Source organism: Polypterus senegalus, chromosome 12 (assembly GCF_016835505.1).
Source record: "Polypterus senegalus isolate Bchr_013 chromosome 12, ASM1683550v1, whole genome shotgun sequence".
NCBI lineage: Eukaryota > Metazoa > Chordata > Cladistia > Polypteriformes > Polypteridae > Polypterus > Polypterus senegalus.
Window position 1 is genome coordinate 160,097,947 of NC_053165.1, and position 14,142 is coordinate 160,112,088.

Sequence of the window (14,142 nt, forward strand, 5' to 3'; positions counted from 1 at the left end):
GAACATTTGTCTTCAACATTAAGAAATGCAGCAAAATTGAACTTACAAGGATAAACGTTATGCCAAACTCTGCCCGAAGAAGAGGCCTGAGTTGCCTTGAAAGCTTGTATATTGTGATCTGTTCAGCTGGCCAATAAAAGGTGTCATTGTGGTGACTTTTCATTGCATCCATAATGGCTAACACAGTACAACGCTCTATTACTACAAACTTTATTTGAAATTTAAAATTGAAAGGACAACATCCAAGCTTTATGCCCAAGAATATCTCAACTGTATGTGTTTTAATAAAGATTGCATACACTTTGAAATAAATTATGTTATAGACAGGAACCTCTTATAAAGTTCCTTAAAATTTCATTTTGTGCAAATGATGACGCATTGTGAGTCTCACACCTTATCTCTGAGTTGTTGCCGTTCTTAAGTGCCCGGTGGTTCTCCTACGAGGCCTAAAGCAGCCACTTATATGTATAACGGTATCCGAGTAATTTACAAAAAGTAACTAAACGCGCTCTTACTGTACCTTACTTCCGCTGCCACCATTTTGGCTCTTGCTACGGGCGCGCAGTTTAGAGCCATCATGGCGCAGCTCTCGCTGGGTCGCGCGTGCGTTCGCAAGTACATTCAGGTCAGGCGGAGGCTGGACTTGTCACGTGATCCCCACTGCCGGCTCGCCTTTTTTTCCCCTCGGTATCATATGACTCGCTGATCTGCCGTGTTGTGCATAGAAGGATGGTGGAAGTTGGGTCGATTGTCGTGGTCCTCCTGTCGTTATTCAGCGGGGTACAGGGGTTCCCGACCAGGAGGAGCTGGGCCACTCAATCTCCTTCGTGTGGCTATGAGGTAGATGTGTCGCGTGGGTCAGCTGCTTTTGGGGGTGACCGGGAGTGAGACGAGGCTAAAGTGAAAGCAGAAGTCAATTTTCTGTGTGCTTGTCAAACAGCAATTTTGATTGTAAATGAGGGGCACTCGGCGGTGTTACTTTAGTAACTGGTACACTAAAATGCAGATGGACAGAAGCGTTGGCAGTAATAAGGTCTTTCTGGGGAGAACGAAACCTTTGCACCCTAACTTTATTTCTGTACTTTTTGCTATATTTATAGAGTGCGAAGTTGACAGGATGACAGCGCGGTCGCGTTACTTCTTCATATTAGAGTGAAACACATAACATCTCCACTCCATTTGAACTTAATTCGACTTAATTTAATTTAATCTGATTTATGTAATTTGAAGTACTTTTATCTTTTTTTCTGTTGTGTTTACTGTTTTTTTGCACAGTCTTAAAGTAAGCCAGTTTTTGATTTCTCTGCACGTTATACCTGTATAACTGTGTGTGTGAGACGAATAAAGCTCTTGAATCTTGTTACGAAGCTGTCATTCAATAGTAACAGCTCCGTATTTATAGAACTGATTTTTCAGTTCAGTATAACATCTGTTTCCTTTTAAAATAATAATTCATTCAATTTATCGTGCGCAGACCTTAAGGACGCGGTGCATGCATTTATTGCTCAAGGTACGGGCGTCCTTCCCAAATCTTTGTTTTAGAATGATCCCCAAATATTTAAACTGCAAGCGGTTATGTAGATTACAAGAATAATCACCAAATTAGAATAAAGTCAAAAGCATTAACTGATATATTTTGGGTTTCCCTTGGTAGGGAGTTTGATGGGTCATCATCAGGTTCATGTTGGTTTTCTATTTCAAATCAAAGACATTCATTCATCCAAACTGACTAGGTAAGTGTCATTAGCGTCATGCATGAATGTGGTCGACTGATTGTCACTTTACCCCCCAATGGCGCTGAGAGATTCTGCACTTAATGGTTCAAGGAAATGATACACAGCAGAATGAAATTGGGTCACCCGGCTGATTTATGTGCAAGAATAGACAACAAAAATGCAGAAGAATAACAAGATTGAACAACAGATAAATATTATTAACATCTCGCACAGATAAGTTGTGTATTGCACTGTATTGACACGCCAGCGCTGTACAGTATTATCAGGCAGGTCGTTGGCTTTTGGGAGGAAGCTTTTATGAAATCTGGCAGTTCTGCACCGTTAACTTCTGGGGTAAAGAGTCCATTGTGGGGATGAGTGCACTGCCTCTGTTAATGTTGGTGGCTCCGTTTTGGCTTCATCTGCTGGTGAGCTCCTCCTATGAGAAGTGTCCAAATGATTTGCACTGAAATACAGCCTGAGGCAGAAAAATCCCAGTGCTCAGTCCATTTCAGTATTCGTCCATAAAAAAGGTCCTTCAGACTTCAGCTTATTAACAAATACACCCTTGAAGCACCCCTACAAGATGTGTCTTGATTCTTGTATATAATCACAGGTATGCTAACAATCCTTTGTTTGACAAAGCCTTTATAGTGTATGACTATACAAAAGTATATTTAACATGACCATGATAGCAAATTGATCTAATACAGTATAAATGGGTCCATATATGGGACATTAGATCATTATGTGTTAGGTTACACACAGAGATAGAGATGAGATGCCTGCTTCGGAAGGCCAAGTTTAGGGGTCCGCATACTAGAATGAACTCCTCCTACTTAGGGCAGTTAGACCAAAGGCAATATCAATGAAAATCTTAGTAGACTGAAAATGTTACACAAAGGTTTTCCGCTACAGTCGCCATACCAGACGGAGATGCAGGTGGTCGATGCACACTCTTTACTGCCTCTGGAGAAAGTGGCGAGGCTGAGAGGGCGAAGGTTAGCTGTCCTCATGTGTCGCAGGAGGTGAATTTCTGAAGCACAGGGTGCCAGGAGAAGAAAAAAATAAAAGAGTACCAGCAATTGTAATGCAGCACCTTCATAAAGTATTTATACCCTTGAGCTTTTTTACATTTCGTTCCATTTGCTTATAATTTTATTGTGTTAAATGAGGACATTAGAGGCTCAGCTCAAGTTGGACAGTTGGGGGACAAAGTCAGAGAGGCGAGATTGCGCTGGTTTGGACATGTGCAGTGGAGAGATGAGGGGTATAATGAGAGAAGGGTGCTAAGGATAGAGCTGGCAGGTAAGAGGAGAAGAGGAAGGCCTAAGAGAAGGTTTTTGGATGTGCTGAGAGAGGACGTGCAGGTCATGGGGGTGACAGAACAAGATGACGAAGACAGGAAGATATGGAACAAGATAATCCGCTGTGGTGACCCCTAACGGGAGCAGCTGAAAGAAAAAGAAGAAAATCATTTTTTATCGTTTAACTAATACGATAAATTCAACACTTTTATAAAAAAAAGATAACATTTTTATCTCCGGCATAAAGGACTTATATTTTTCATTTACAAAAGTATTTACCTGTGTCCCTTGAGTGTATATATAGTCGATTCCGGTTAATTGGACCAGCCACTTATTTGAACCGAATCCTAAAGAACCGAAACAGATCATATAACATAAGCCTAATATTGTTCGCTTATTTGGACCAAAATCCCGTTTTAATCGGACCAAAGAACATGACGGAGAATAAGAAAAAGAAGCCACAAGTCACCTGCGGAAAGCGGATGTAAAGCGGGTCAGCGACATCGGGAGGATCCCTGGGCTCCCCAGGAGAATTTCTGCTTTTATCAAAGGTCAGGAAGTCAGAAAATTTGTACTAAGTGCAAACCAGTGGGGGTGAACATGCCTGCCGTTTCTTTCCTAAAACGTGAAGTCGAGCGTAAACAAGTGCAGTGCGTCAACAGAATGCGTCCGATCACACTGGACGAGTTCTTCAGACGTTGACTGGAATTTGGTAATGTAACCTTTTTTATTGTGCTTCGCATGCTGAGTGTCGTGTAGATCGTTTCAAAGAATTTGTAGATTTCTTTTTCAATAAACAAAGTTGTAAGCAACCGTACATGTACGTAGTTCTTGTTTTACGTTCGCCATACACGTGTGCAGCACAGTAAAAGTCATAATGACATTTTAATATGTTACTTATAGCACGTCCCATCTTGGTTGCACATGTATAGGGCATGTTCGTGTAATCGGACCAGCCGGTTATTAGGACCAAAATGATCGCGTCCCGATGTGGTCCGATTAACAGGAATCGACTGTACTTCATATATAGAGCTTTAGCAGCCGGTACAGCATTGAGTGTTGTTGCGTATGCCTGTATGACCGGTTTAATTCTGTCGACATGTCCTGATGTCCTGGCATGCACCTGATTGCTCTCCTCTGCCCAGCTTCAGTACTCCAGATGTGGTCTCACTAGTGCGTTATATAGTTTGAGTATGACGTCCCTTGATTTATTTTCAGCAGTCCTTATGACATAACCTCAAATGTTCTGGCCTTTTTAATTGCTTCCACACATTGCTTAGATGCCAAAAATGTGCCAACATAAGGCCTAAATGCTTTTCAGAAGTTGTTTTCCTATAGGACTGTGTCTCCCATCTTGTCCTTATAATTGATGTTCCCTTTGCCCATGTGTAGCACTTTTCAGTTTTTTTTAACATCTGTGCAAACTTAGGTTTTGCGATTTTTGTCCTTTCTTCAATGCAAATTTGTTCCAATTCTGCCAAAATGCAGAGCGCCAATAGAGAGCAGTTTTCAGGTCATATCACAGATGACCCTAACCCAGTTCAAAAATCGGGTTCAAGTCTGGCCCATTCCAGAATGCTAACCTTCTTTTTTTTCCAAGCCATTCATGAGTTGTTTTTGCTGCGTGCTTCAGGTCATTGCCCTGCTGAAAAATTAATCTTTGCCCTAAACACTGATCTCTGGCTGACTGTAACAGGTTTTCTCCATAATTTAATTATTAATCATGTTACCAGAGAGTAATGATAGATGTTTTGCATTTTAATTAGAAAATGCAAGTAAGACTTTCCCAGTACTGTGTACCCGTGACAAACATGACCCTATAAACCTTTGTGGCTGTATCAGTTTTGCCCTGGATGGCAATAAGCTTTCCAGTTCTCTGTAACCTCAGGGCATAATGGAGCCACCACCAGGTTGATAGCAGGGATGATGATGTTATGTCGGTGTTGGGCCGTGTAAAGTTTGCACCAAACACAGCTCTTTACTTCCAGGCCAAGGAGCTCAACTTTGCTCTCACCAGACCACAACATTGTTTTTTCTCCATAAGGTTTCTGGTTTTGTCACATGGCTTCTAATAAACTCCAGGCACGAGTTCATGCTGACCTTTTTCAGAAGTGGCTTCCTTCTTTTTTTTTTTCCTTTCTAGTTTGATTATGAAGTAATTTGATATATATAAATTTGACTTGATTTTATGCAATGTTATTTTCTTGAAATCATTTTAATAAATTAAAAAAATCGGAAGTGGTCTCCCTTCAACTTTCTCGTATACTCAGATATGGGATGGATATTTGAGGAGTAAACCGCAAGACAATAATTATAGTTTAATTTTATGTACATTAAAGAACCATCAACAGCCAATCAAATCAAATTAATAATATATTGAACAACTATTATAAAAGTAAAGTTGAATAAATCGAACCCTGTGGCTGCATGAATAAAAGGTAAAGTACCACTCCCGGTTATCGGAAATACCCCAAAACTTGACAGAAATCTACGTTTTGTTCATAATACTTGTATGCAACTCAGGTTATCATGTTTACACACACACACAGAAATAATATGCAAAAATGGTATTTTCGGACATTGAGATTCTTCAAAAAATTGAAATGGAATTTTTGGAGGATTCCAATACTTTCCCTATACTTTGTATGCAAGAAGGTCGGGGGTTCTAAAACATGGAGATTCATCAAAATCTCAACATCAGATGTTTGGACAATTGAAATACCTTCCCTACACTTCGTATACAAGAAAGTCAGGGAGGTCTAAAACATCAAGATTCCTCAAACTTTCAATATCGAATTTTTAGATGATTCCAATGCATTCCCTACACTTTGTATCCAAGAAAGTCAGGGAGGTCTAAAACATCGATATTCCTCAAAATCTCAATGTCAAATTTTTGGACGATTACAATTCTTTCCCTATTCTTTCTATATGAGAAAGTAAAAAGAGACTTCCTTCTAGCCTCCCTACCAAGAAGCTGAATCAGTGAAGTGCTGAAGAGACTTGACGTCCGCCGATGAGCTCCATAAATCCATCTAAGTTGTAGCTTGCCCTTCTTGTCCAGTTACTCAGTTTGGTAGGACAGCCTAATCTTTGTAGTGTCTGGTTTCTGTCAGGGTCTTCACGGTGCTCCTAGTCAGGTCCAAAGCTTTGTCAATCATTTTATAACCTTCTCCAGCATATTTCTTTGTAGCAGCATGCATCTCCTTGGTCTTCATAAGAACACGACTCTTCTGGTCTGCTGTTTAAATTGTGAGACCTCACGAAGTCAAAGATAGTTATTGTGCAATCCTAAACCTGAAAATGAGTGAATGTGAAGTGAACACAGGTATGTGTACCTTGTCAACGTATTTTATCAAGATGTATACTCCTAGATATAAACAGTGCCAGGGTGAAACACAAAAACAGGAGTAAGGAGTACATTGGGTAAGCTAACTTGTTTTGTCTGTGAATTGTAGTAAAGTTCTGTATTGTAATACATTCCTTTTTGTATCATGGACACTTGTTACATGTTGGTCAGACACTCAAGGAAGCATTTTACTCTACTCCGTATACGTGGCGTTATTACGACTACTGTTACTGCGATCTCTCAAACTTAATGCTTCAGACAGCTTAAGTTGTTAAAACAAAGGAAGTGAATACTTATCGTTGAAGATTTTTATTTTTAATACAATTCTGAAGACCTCTAAATATTCCATTTAATTTTCACAGTGTAGAGAATTTTAAATATGGTTTAATTTGACTATGCAGCACAACAAAAGGAGAAACCGCCACGGAGGATATTGACTTTCTGAAGGCCAGAAACTTGCTGATGTAACAGTTCTCTTATGTGATATGAAATGGATGATTCGTCAGTTTTTTTTGTAATCTAAGATAGAAATACATCAACCAACAATCCAGGCCAGGGATTTCTTAACCTTTTTTTTTTTTTTTTTTGGTCACGTCCCAGTCTTGTTTTTCTTAATGGTCTTCGAGACCCATTTGCTGTTAAATATCAGTGCATTGGGGTGTCCTGTTTAAACAAGCGTCAAGTTGGGGATCTCCCTTGGCTGATTGGTGAACATGAACAATTGTGGGCCACTATCAGAACAGTCCCCCTTGGAGAAAATCAGCAGGCATACCACATGCACTCCAGAAAAAGTAATCCATCTTACTTGGGTGGGCAACTAGCCAGGAAAAGCTTGGGTTGCTGCTGGAACTGGTGTTGGCAAGGGCAGTGGGGTGAACTTACCCTGCAGACTGAAAGTGGATCCCAAAGTCTCAGTGCAGTGGTGGTGACACTGTGCTATAAAAATGGCCGCATCCTTTATAGGAAGTGTAAAATCGAGGTCTTGACTGTCTGTGGTCATAAAAGACGTCCTTCGAAAAGAGCACAGTGTATCCTAATGTCCTGGCTAAACTGCCCACCATGGCCTGGTCATTCTGGCCCCCTAATCATCCCCTGTCTCTTATTGGCTGTCTTTCTCTCGCCACTTCAGCAGCTAACAGCTCAAACGTGGAGCAAAAATGGCTGCCATCGCATCATCCAGGTGGGTGCTGCACATTAGTGGTGGTTGAAGTGGCTCCACACCCGCTATGTAAAGTGCTTTGAATAGTGAGAAAAGTGCTATAGAAATGTCAAAAAGTATTATTACCAACCTTAATCAACCTGCTGCAACTCATCACGGCACACAGTGAGCCCCTTGGTGACCATCCATGACCCATTACCGTTAAATACACCTGTAACTCAACAACCCAACAGTGTCAACCCACGACCCTTTTTTTGGGTCATGACATTTATGTTAAGAAATCCTGATCTACGCTGTTGCAATAGCTAGTTTAGAACCCCGTTAGTTAATAAACATGATTATGCACTGCCGCCCTCGTATCACCATTGTTCAATTACAAGTGGTGCAGTCTCTTTATAGACGCTGTGGAGATTTTTAAAGCGTGCCAGGTTCCTTGATGTGCTCATAACTGAGGACCTCACATGGACTAACAATACTGCTTCCCCAGCAGATCATTCCTTCAACGACTAAAGCGAGTGAACCTCCCGTCTCCCATTCTCATCTCGTTTTACTTTTCTGGCCCACACCATCACACTCTGGTCTGGCTGTTGCATCTTGTCCACAACGCAAGAGATTGCGGAGAATAATGTCAGTGGAAAGTATTATCAGGGTTCCTCTTCCTTCTCTGCAGGACTTGTTCTCTGAACAGTGTGCCCGCAAAGCTTGTTGCATCATGTGCAGGACCCTTCTCATGGACTCTTTTTATTCTTTTGTCATATGGCAATAGATGCTGTGGTATCAGAGCCAGATGTGCCAGGTTGTGTGGTAGCTTTTTGCCCCAAGCTGTCAGGGTCCTCAACATAATGTATCCCCCCGTGATCTTCCAACCTACCTTAACATCCTAGATCATGATCTTTCCCTCCAATTTACACACAAGTCAGTCTGTCTGTTATGACAAGGGATCAGTCCCCTCATTAAACTGTGAAATGTATAGTTAAAGGGTGTCTGTGTAGTTGGTAGTTAGTTATATTGGCATATTGAGTGTTTAAGTAGTGTGTTGATGTTTGTCTGTTTGTTTCTCTGCATACCTGTAGATGTTTGAGATGACAATAAAGTCAACTTTGACTTGATAAGTTTAGGGACTGAATATCAACAGACGGCAGTGCTACCATGCTAGGGTTTTTCTGTCTTCACTCATTGTGGTCTCGTGCTTGGTGTGTGTCTATAGTAATGCCTATGGAAATTATTCTTGCAAGGCATGAAATACAATGGCTATCATCACACGTTAAATGGAGGTAATTTAATCTCCAATATCTTGTGGAAAAACACTCTTGTTTGGTACATCGTAAGAGTTTCCTGGAAAGTTAAGCTTGATAGATTGAGTCATCTCCTTAAGTTTGTAAAGATTTTGAATGAGCAGGGGTGGGGGGGATTTAAGGGCCATCACTGCATATGTAAGTAACAACAGCCTTGATACGTGACAAACATCTCTAAGGAAATCCGTACTTGAGTAGCCAGTGGGGTGGACTGCTGAAGTTGTCGGCAGGGAAACAAAAAGACTTGGAGAAGGACATCTGAAGAAGGCCTGCCGGGAAGAGGGACCACTCAGTAGGTTGTATAATGTGAGGCGACAGATTAAGCATTGTGGGAAGCTACTTGCCAACTAACAGTCCATCAAAAAGTAAATTAAACCAATTCTGTATAAATATTGTATTGTTTATTTTGCTATCTACTAAATTACATGCATTCAGAGGTTTTAAACCTTTGTTTGCCAATGGCGGCATTTCTGACTGAAATATTTTATGCTCCAAGTTTGTAAGAGAAATCGTAGACCCTTTTGCTTTAACTTCATAGTTTATTTTAAAACGGTTACACAGGACAAAACTTTTTATTTTTAAATGTAATGAGACTCTGTAGCATGTCTGTCCCATTCACTGAGCTGCTGCGCCACTACGTTTAGATCACTACAGACCTTAGAACAGTCTAGATGAGGACAGGCCATTCAGCGCAGTCCTGTCCACTTAATTTTTCCAAAATTACATCAAGTCGAGTTTTGAAGGTCCCTAAAGTCCTCCTGTCCACCACACTACATGGTCACTTATTCCTCTTCTATGGTTCTCTGTGTAAAGAAAAACTTCCAAATGTTTGTGTGAAATTTCCCCTTCACAAGTTTCCAACGGTGTCCCCGTGTTCTTGATGAACTCATTTTAAAGTCACCGTCTCGACCCACTGGACTGATTCCCTTCATCATTTTAAACACTTCAGTCAGGTCTCCTCATCATCTCAGCTCTTTCAATCTTTATAAATCATCCCCTGTAGCCCTGAATCAGCCTGATCGCTCTTCTCTGGTCTTTTTCTAGCACTGCTTTGTCCTTTTTGTAGCCTGGAGACCAAAACTGCACTCAGGACTCCAGACGAGGCCTCACCAGTGTGTTATAAAGCATTAATTGGACTTGGACTCCACACATCAGGTGTCCTCTTCATCTCCTTTTGCTTAAACTGAGAAGGTTCAGCTCTTCTGATCTTTCCTCACAACTCATCAGACCCCCTCACATTCTGACTTCCTACGTGTCATACTTTATATTTACTGACATTCAGTTTCATCCCCTGTAGCCCTGGAATCGGCCTAGTCGCTCTTCTCTGGACCTTTTCTTGTGCTGTTATGTCCTTTTTGTAGCCTGGAGACCAAAACTACACACAGAACTCCAGATGAGGCCTCACCAGTGTGTTATAAAGCCTGAGCAGAACCTCCGGTGACTTGTACTCCACACATCAAGGCGCTATACAGTACAGTATAGCCTGACATACTCCTTCTTAATGGCTTCTGAACACTGTCTGTCAGTTGATAGGTGTTATATTCACTGTAACTCCTAAGTCCTTCCCTTAGGGCGTACTTTTGATTTTTAGACCTCCCATTGTGTATTCAGCCCAAACAATAAACTTAATGCAAGTGATGGTCTCAGCTCTTTTAATCTTTCCACATAATTCAACCCCTGTAGCCCTGGAATCAGCCTAGTCGCTCTTCTCTGGACCTTTTCTAGTGCTGGTATGTCATTTTTGTAGCCTGGAGACCAAAACTGCCCGCAGGACTCCAGATGAGGCCTCACCAGTGCTACAGTTGTACTCGTGGTACTGTATTGGTGTGCTAATAATATGAGAGGAAATCACAGAAGTGATTGATTTAATTAAAAACAATGTGTAATAGGAAAATTGAAGACCAAAATCCACAAGATACACCCAAAAGTGTATTTTGTGCAGTGTTATTTTTGACTTACCTGTTCCCAAAATTGGGATGATTTTGAGATGCCGGGTGCTGCTCTGGTGGTTATGCTGGTTCCGACTTGCTGCTTTTCCTAATATTAATATGCTTCTGTTTATTCCACTTTGTAGTCTTGCCCTGCCACTAAAGCAGACGCACTGAATGTGCACCTGGTACCTCACACTCATGATGATGTTGGATGGCTGAAAACTGTGGATCAGTACTTTTATGGAGGTAAGAGCACTTGGTCCTTTTTCCAGTGTTTGTCCTGTTAGTTTCCAGAGGTTTGTTTAGTAGTGTGCTAATTATGTAATAATGTAGTATGTTGCACAAACCTTTTAGCAGCTTATGTTCTGATTTCTGATCTTTGAGAGAAGTTATATGAAGAAGGGAAGAAATCCACTCACTGGCCACTTTTTTAGGCATACTTTGCTAGCACCGAATGCAGCAACAACAACTAGAAAGCAAGGGCACCATTTTAAATGGACACTCTTCAGTTTTTTTGACAAACTTAGTGTTAATGTAAGTTCCGGCCTAAGCCTTGAAGGAGCCTACAGAAGTCTTTACCGACATTACCCTTAGCACGTTTAACATTAAGATTATTACTGACAATTGTTATGCTCGGCTCAAGTTTTTATTCACACTTGTCCTGACACAATTGTTTACTGCAAGTCACACCAGAAAATGTCAGATTTCTTAGTCACAACTCATCTTAAACTGGTAATTTACTGGTGAATTCATGGGATAGCTGAAGAGTAAACAGGACAACAGGATACACTCAGCGGCCACTTTATTAGGTACACCCTGCTAGTATCGGGTTGGACCCTCTTTTGCCTTCAGAACTGCTGTAATTCTTCAAGACGTAGATTCAAGAAGGTGCTGGAAACATTCCTCAGGGATTGTGATCCTTATTGACATGTTGGCATCACTCAGGTGCTGCAGATTTGACGTCTGCTCATCCATGATTTGAATCTCCCGTTCCACCACATCCCAAGGGTGCTCTACTGGATTTAGATCTTTTTAACTGTGGAGGCCATTGCTGTACAGTGAACTCTTTGTTACGTTCAAAAAACCAGTTTGACATTATTTGAGCTTTATGACATGGCGCGGTATTCTGCTGGAAGTAGTCATCAGAAAATGGGTACACTGCGGTCATAAAGGGATGGACAGCAACAATACTGAGGTAGGTAGTGGCATTTAAACAATGCTCAGCTGGTGCAAAGGGCTCAAAGTGTGCCAAGAAAATATCCCCCACACCATTACACCACCAGAACCAGCCTGAACCATTGATGCCAGACACGATGGATCCCTCCTTTCATGTTCTTGATGCCAAATTCTGACCCTACCATCCGAGTGTCACAGCAGAAATTGAGACTCATCACACCAGGCAACATTTTTCCAATCTTCTGTTGTCCAGTTTTGGTGAGCAAATTGCAAATTGTAGCCTCAGCTGCCTGTTCTTAGCTGACATGAGTGGCACACAGTGTGGTGGTCTGCTTCCATAGCCCATCTGCTTCAAGGTTTGACGTGTTGTGCGTTCAGAGATGCACTTCTGGATACCTCAGTAGAAACTAGTGCTTATTTGAGTTACTGTTGTCTTTTTCTATCAGTTCAAACCAGCCTGCCATTCTCTTCTGTCCTCTGGCATCATCAGAGATCACTGGATATTTTCCAAACTATTTTTTTCTTTTTTTACTTTTTCAAACCTTTCTCTGTAAACCCTAGAGAAGGTTGTGCGTGAAAATCCCAGTAAATCAGCAGTTTCTGAAATACTCAGACCAGCCCATCTGGCACCAACAACCATGCCACGTTCAGAGTCACTTCAATCACCTTTCTTCTTCCCCATTCTGATGCTCAGTTTGAACTCCAGCAGGTCATCTTGACCGTGTCTACAGGCCAAAATGCTTTCAGTTGCTGCAATGTGATTGGCTGATTACATATTTGCGTTAACAAGCAGGTGTACCTAATAAAGTGGCCAATGAGACTATCTCATTTATTTAGTCAGATAAATTGGTGTGAATGGTGGTTCTTGTTTTTATATTTTAATATTGGTATACTTTTTTTAATCCCCGAGGGTAAGTTGTCTTTTCATTTGACCTTTTGGGGGGTCAGAGAACAGGATCAGAAATTGTACAACGTCCCTGGAGTAATGTTTGGGTGAAGTGACCTTGTCTGAAGGTCTGAGGTGCTCCATAATAGTAAAATGGTATCTGCTTTGACCTCTGCCTGCATAAAAATGAGAAGCTGTCAGGCTTGCTGTTCTTGGTGCAGTTAGTTGTGTATCTTCATAAGCATTTAGAGAAGTGACAGCCATCTTCATCCCGTTATCTGTGTATTTCAAGAGCCTCTGTTGCACTTTTGAGGCACATTTAAAGGAGCAATAACCATGTTGAAAGTAGTGTTTAAAAAAATTGACATTGATAGTAACTTCTGCCCACCACTCGCACAATTGCTTATCTTGTTTCACAGTTAATAATCACTAGATCATGTGGTATCCTTACTGTTAGCCTCTTTACAGTGCTTTTTGAGTAGTGTGTTGTTTTGAGATGTTTAACTTCTAGCAGGTATTTATATTTAACACAAACTCTGCAGACTTAAAAGGTTTTTTTTTTCCTCCTCACATCATCCTACTTATACTCCACTTTCATGCAATCGTTAAAATGAAATAAATGGCGATGTGATGCAGTCTCGTAACCTGAGCGACTCTCATAATCTCTCTGTCTCTGTGTCCTTCTGCCTTATTTGACAGATCGTAATGACATTCAGCATGCTGGCGTTCAGTACATCCTGGACTCCGTGGTGCAGCAGCTTCTCTCTGACCCCAGGAAGAGGTTTATCTATGTGGAGATCGCATTCTTTTATAGATGGTGGAGACAACAGACAGAGTCCATGAGAGAAGACGTCAAAAAACTTGTCAACCAAGGTAAGGCTGGCCATCAGGTGAGTTCTACAATGGAGCAGAGTCCAAAAGCTGGGAAGAGACTCGGACAGAAAAACATGAATTGTTATCACCTATGTGAAAAAAGAGCAAACTCAAAGTGTTATACAACTGTTTTGCAAGGTGATATCAAGAGTCTGTGGTGGGCTGGCGCCCTGCCCGGGGTTTGTTCCTGCCTTGCGCCCTGTGTTGGCTGGGATTGGCTCCAGCTGACCCCTGTGACCCTGTAGTTAGGATATAGCGGGTTGGAAAATGACTGACTGAATATCAAGAGTCAACCATTTTCCAGAAAAAAAGGTAATATGCAAAAAAGGAGTTTTCAACTTTTAGGCCGTATTGCCAGGGAGTCTGCAGCTTCCTAATAAGTGTTTAAAAGCCTTTTCATCCTTTTTCAGACAACTAAGAAATGTGCCTGATCGCATTTCTTACTAATCAACAT

At 41.3% G+C, this 14,142-nt stretch overlaps 1 protein-coding gene across 1 annotated transcript in view; it reads left to right on the forward strand.

Moving 5' to 3' along the window:
- The first annotated feature begins 682 nt into the window (after positions 1-682).
- The window catches only part of man2b1 (mannosidase, alpha, class 2B, member 1), a 61,231-nt gene continuing 47,771 nt past the window's right edge, over positions 683-14,142 (forward strand). Inside the window, exons 1-3 of the mRNA XM_039770514.1 lie at positions 683-840; positions 10,897-10,999; positions 13,515-13,688. Coding sequence (XP_039626448.1) covers positions 730-840; positions 10,897-10,999; positions 13,515-13,688 — 388 coding nt within the window. The 5' untranslated portion in view covers positions 683-729. The remainder of the gene's footprint in view (positions 841-10,896; positions 11,000-13,514; positions 13,689-14,142) is intronic.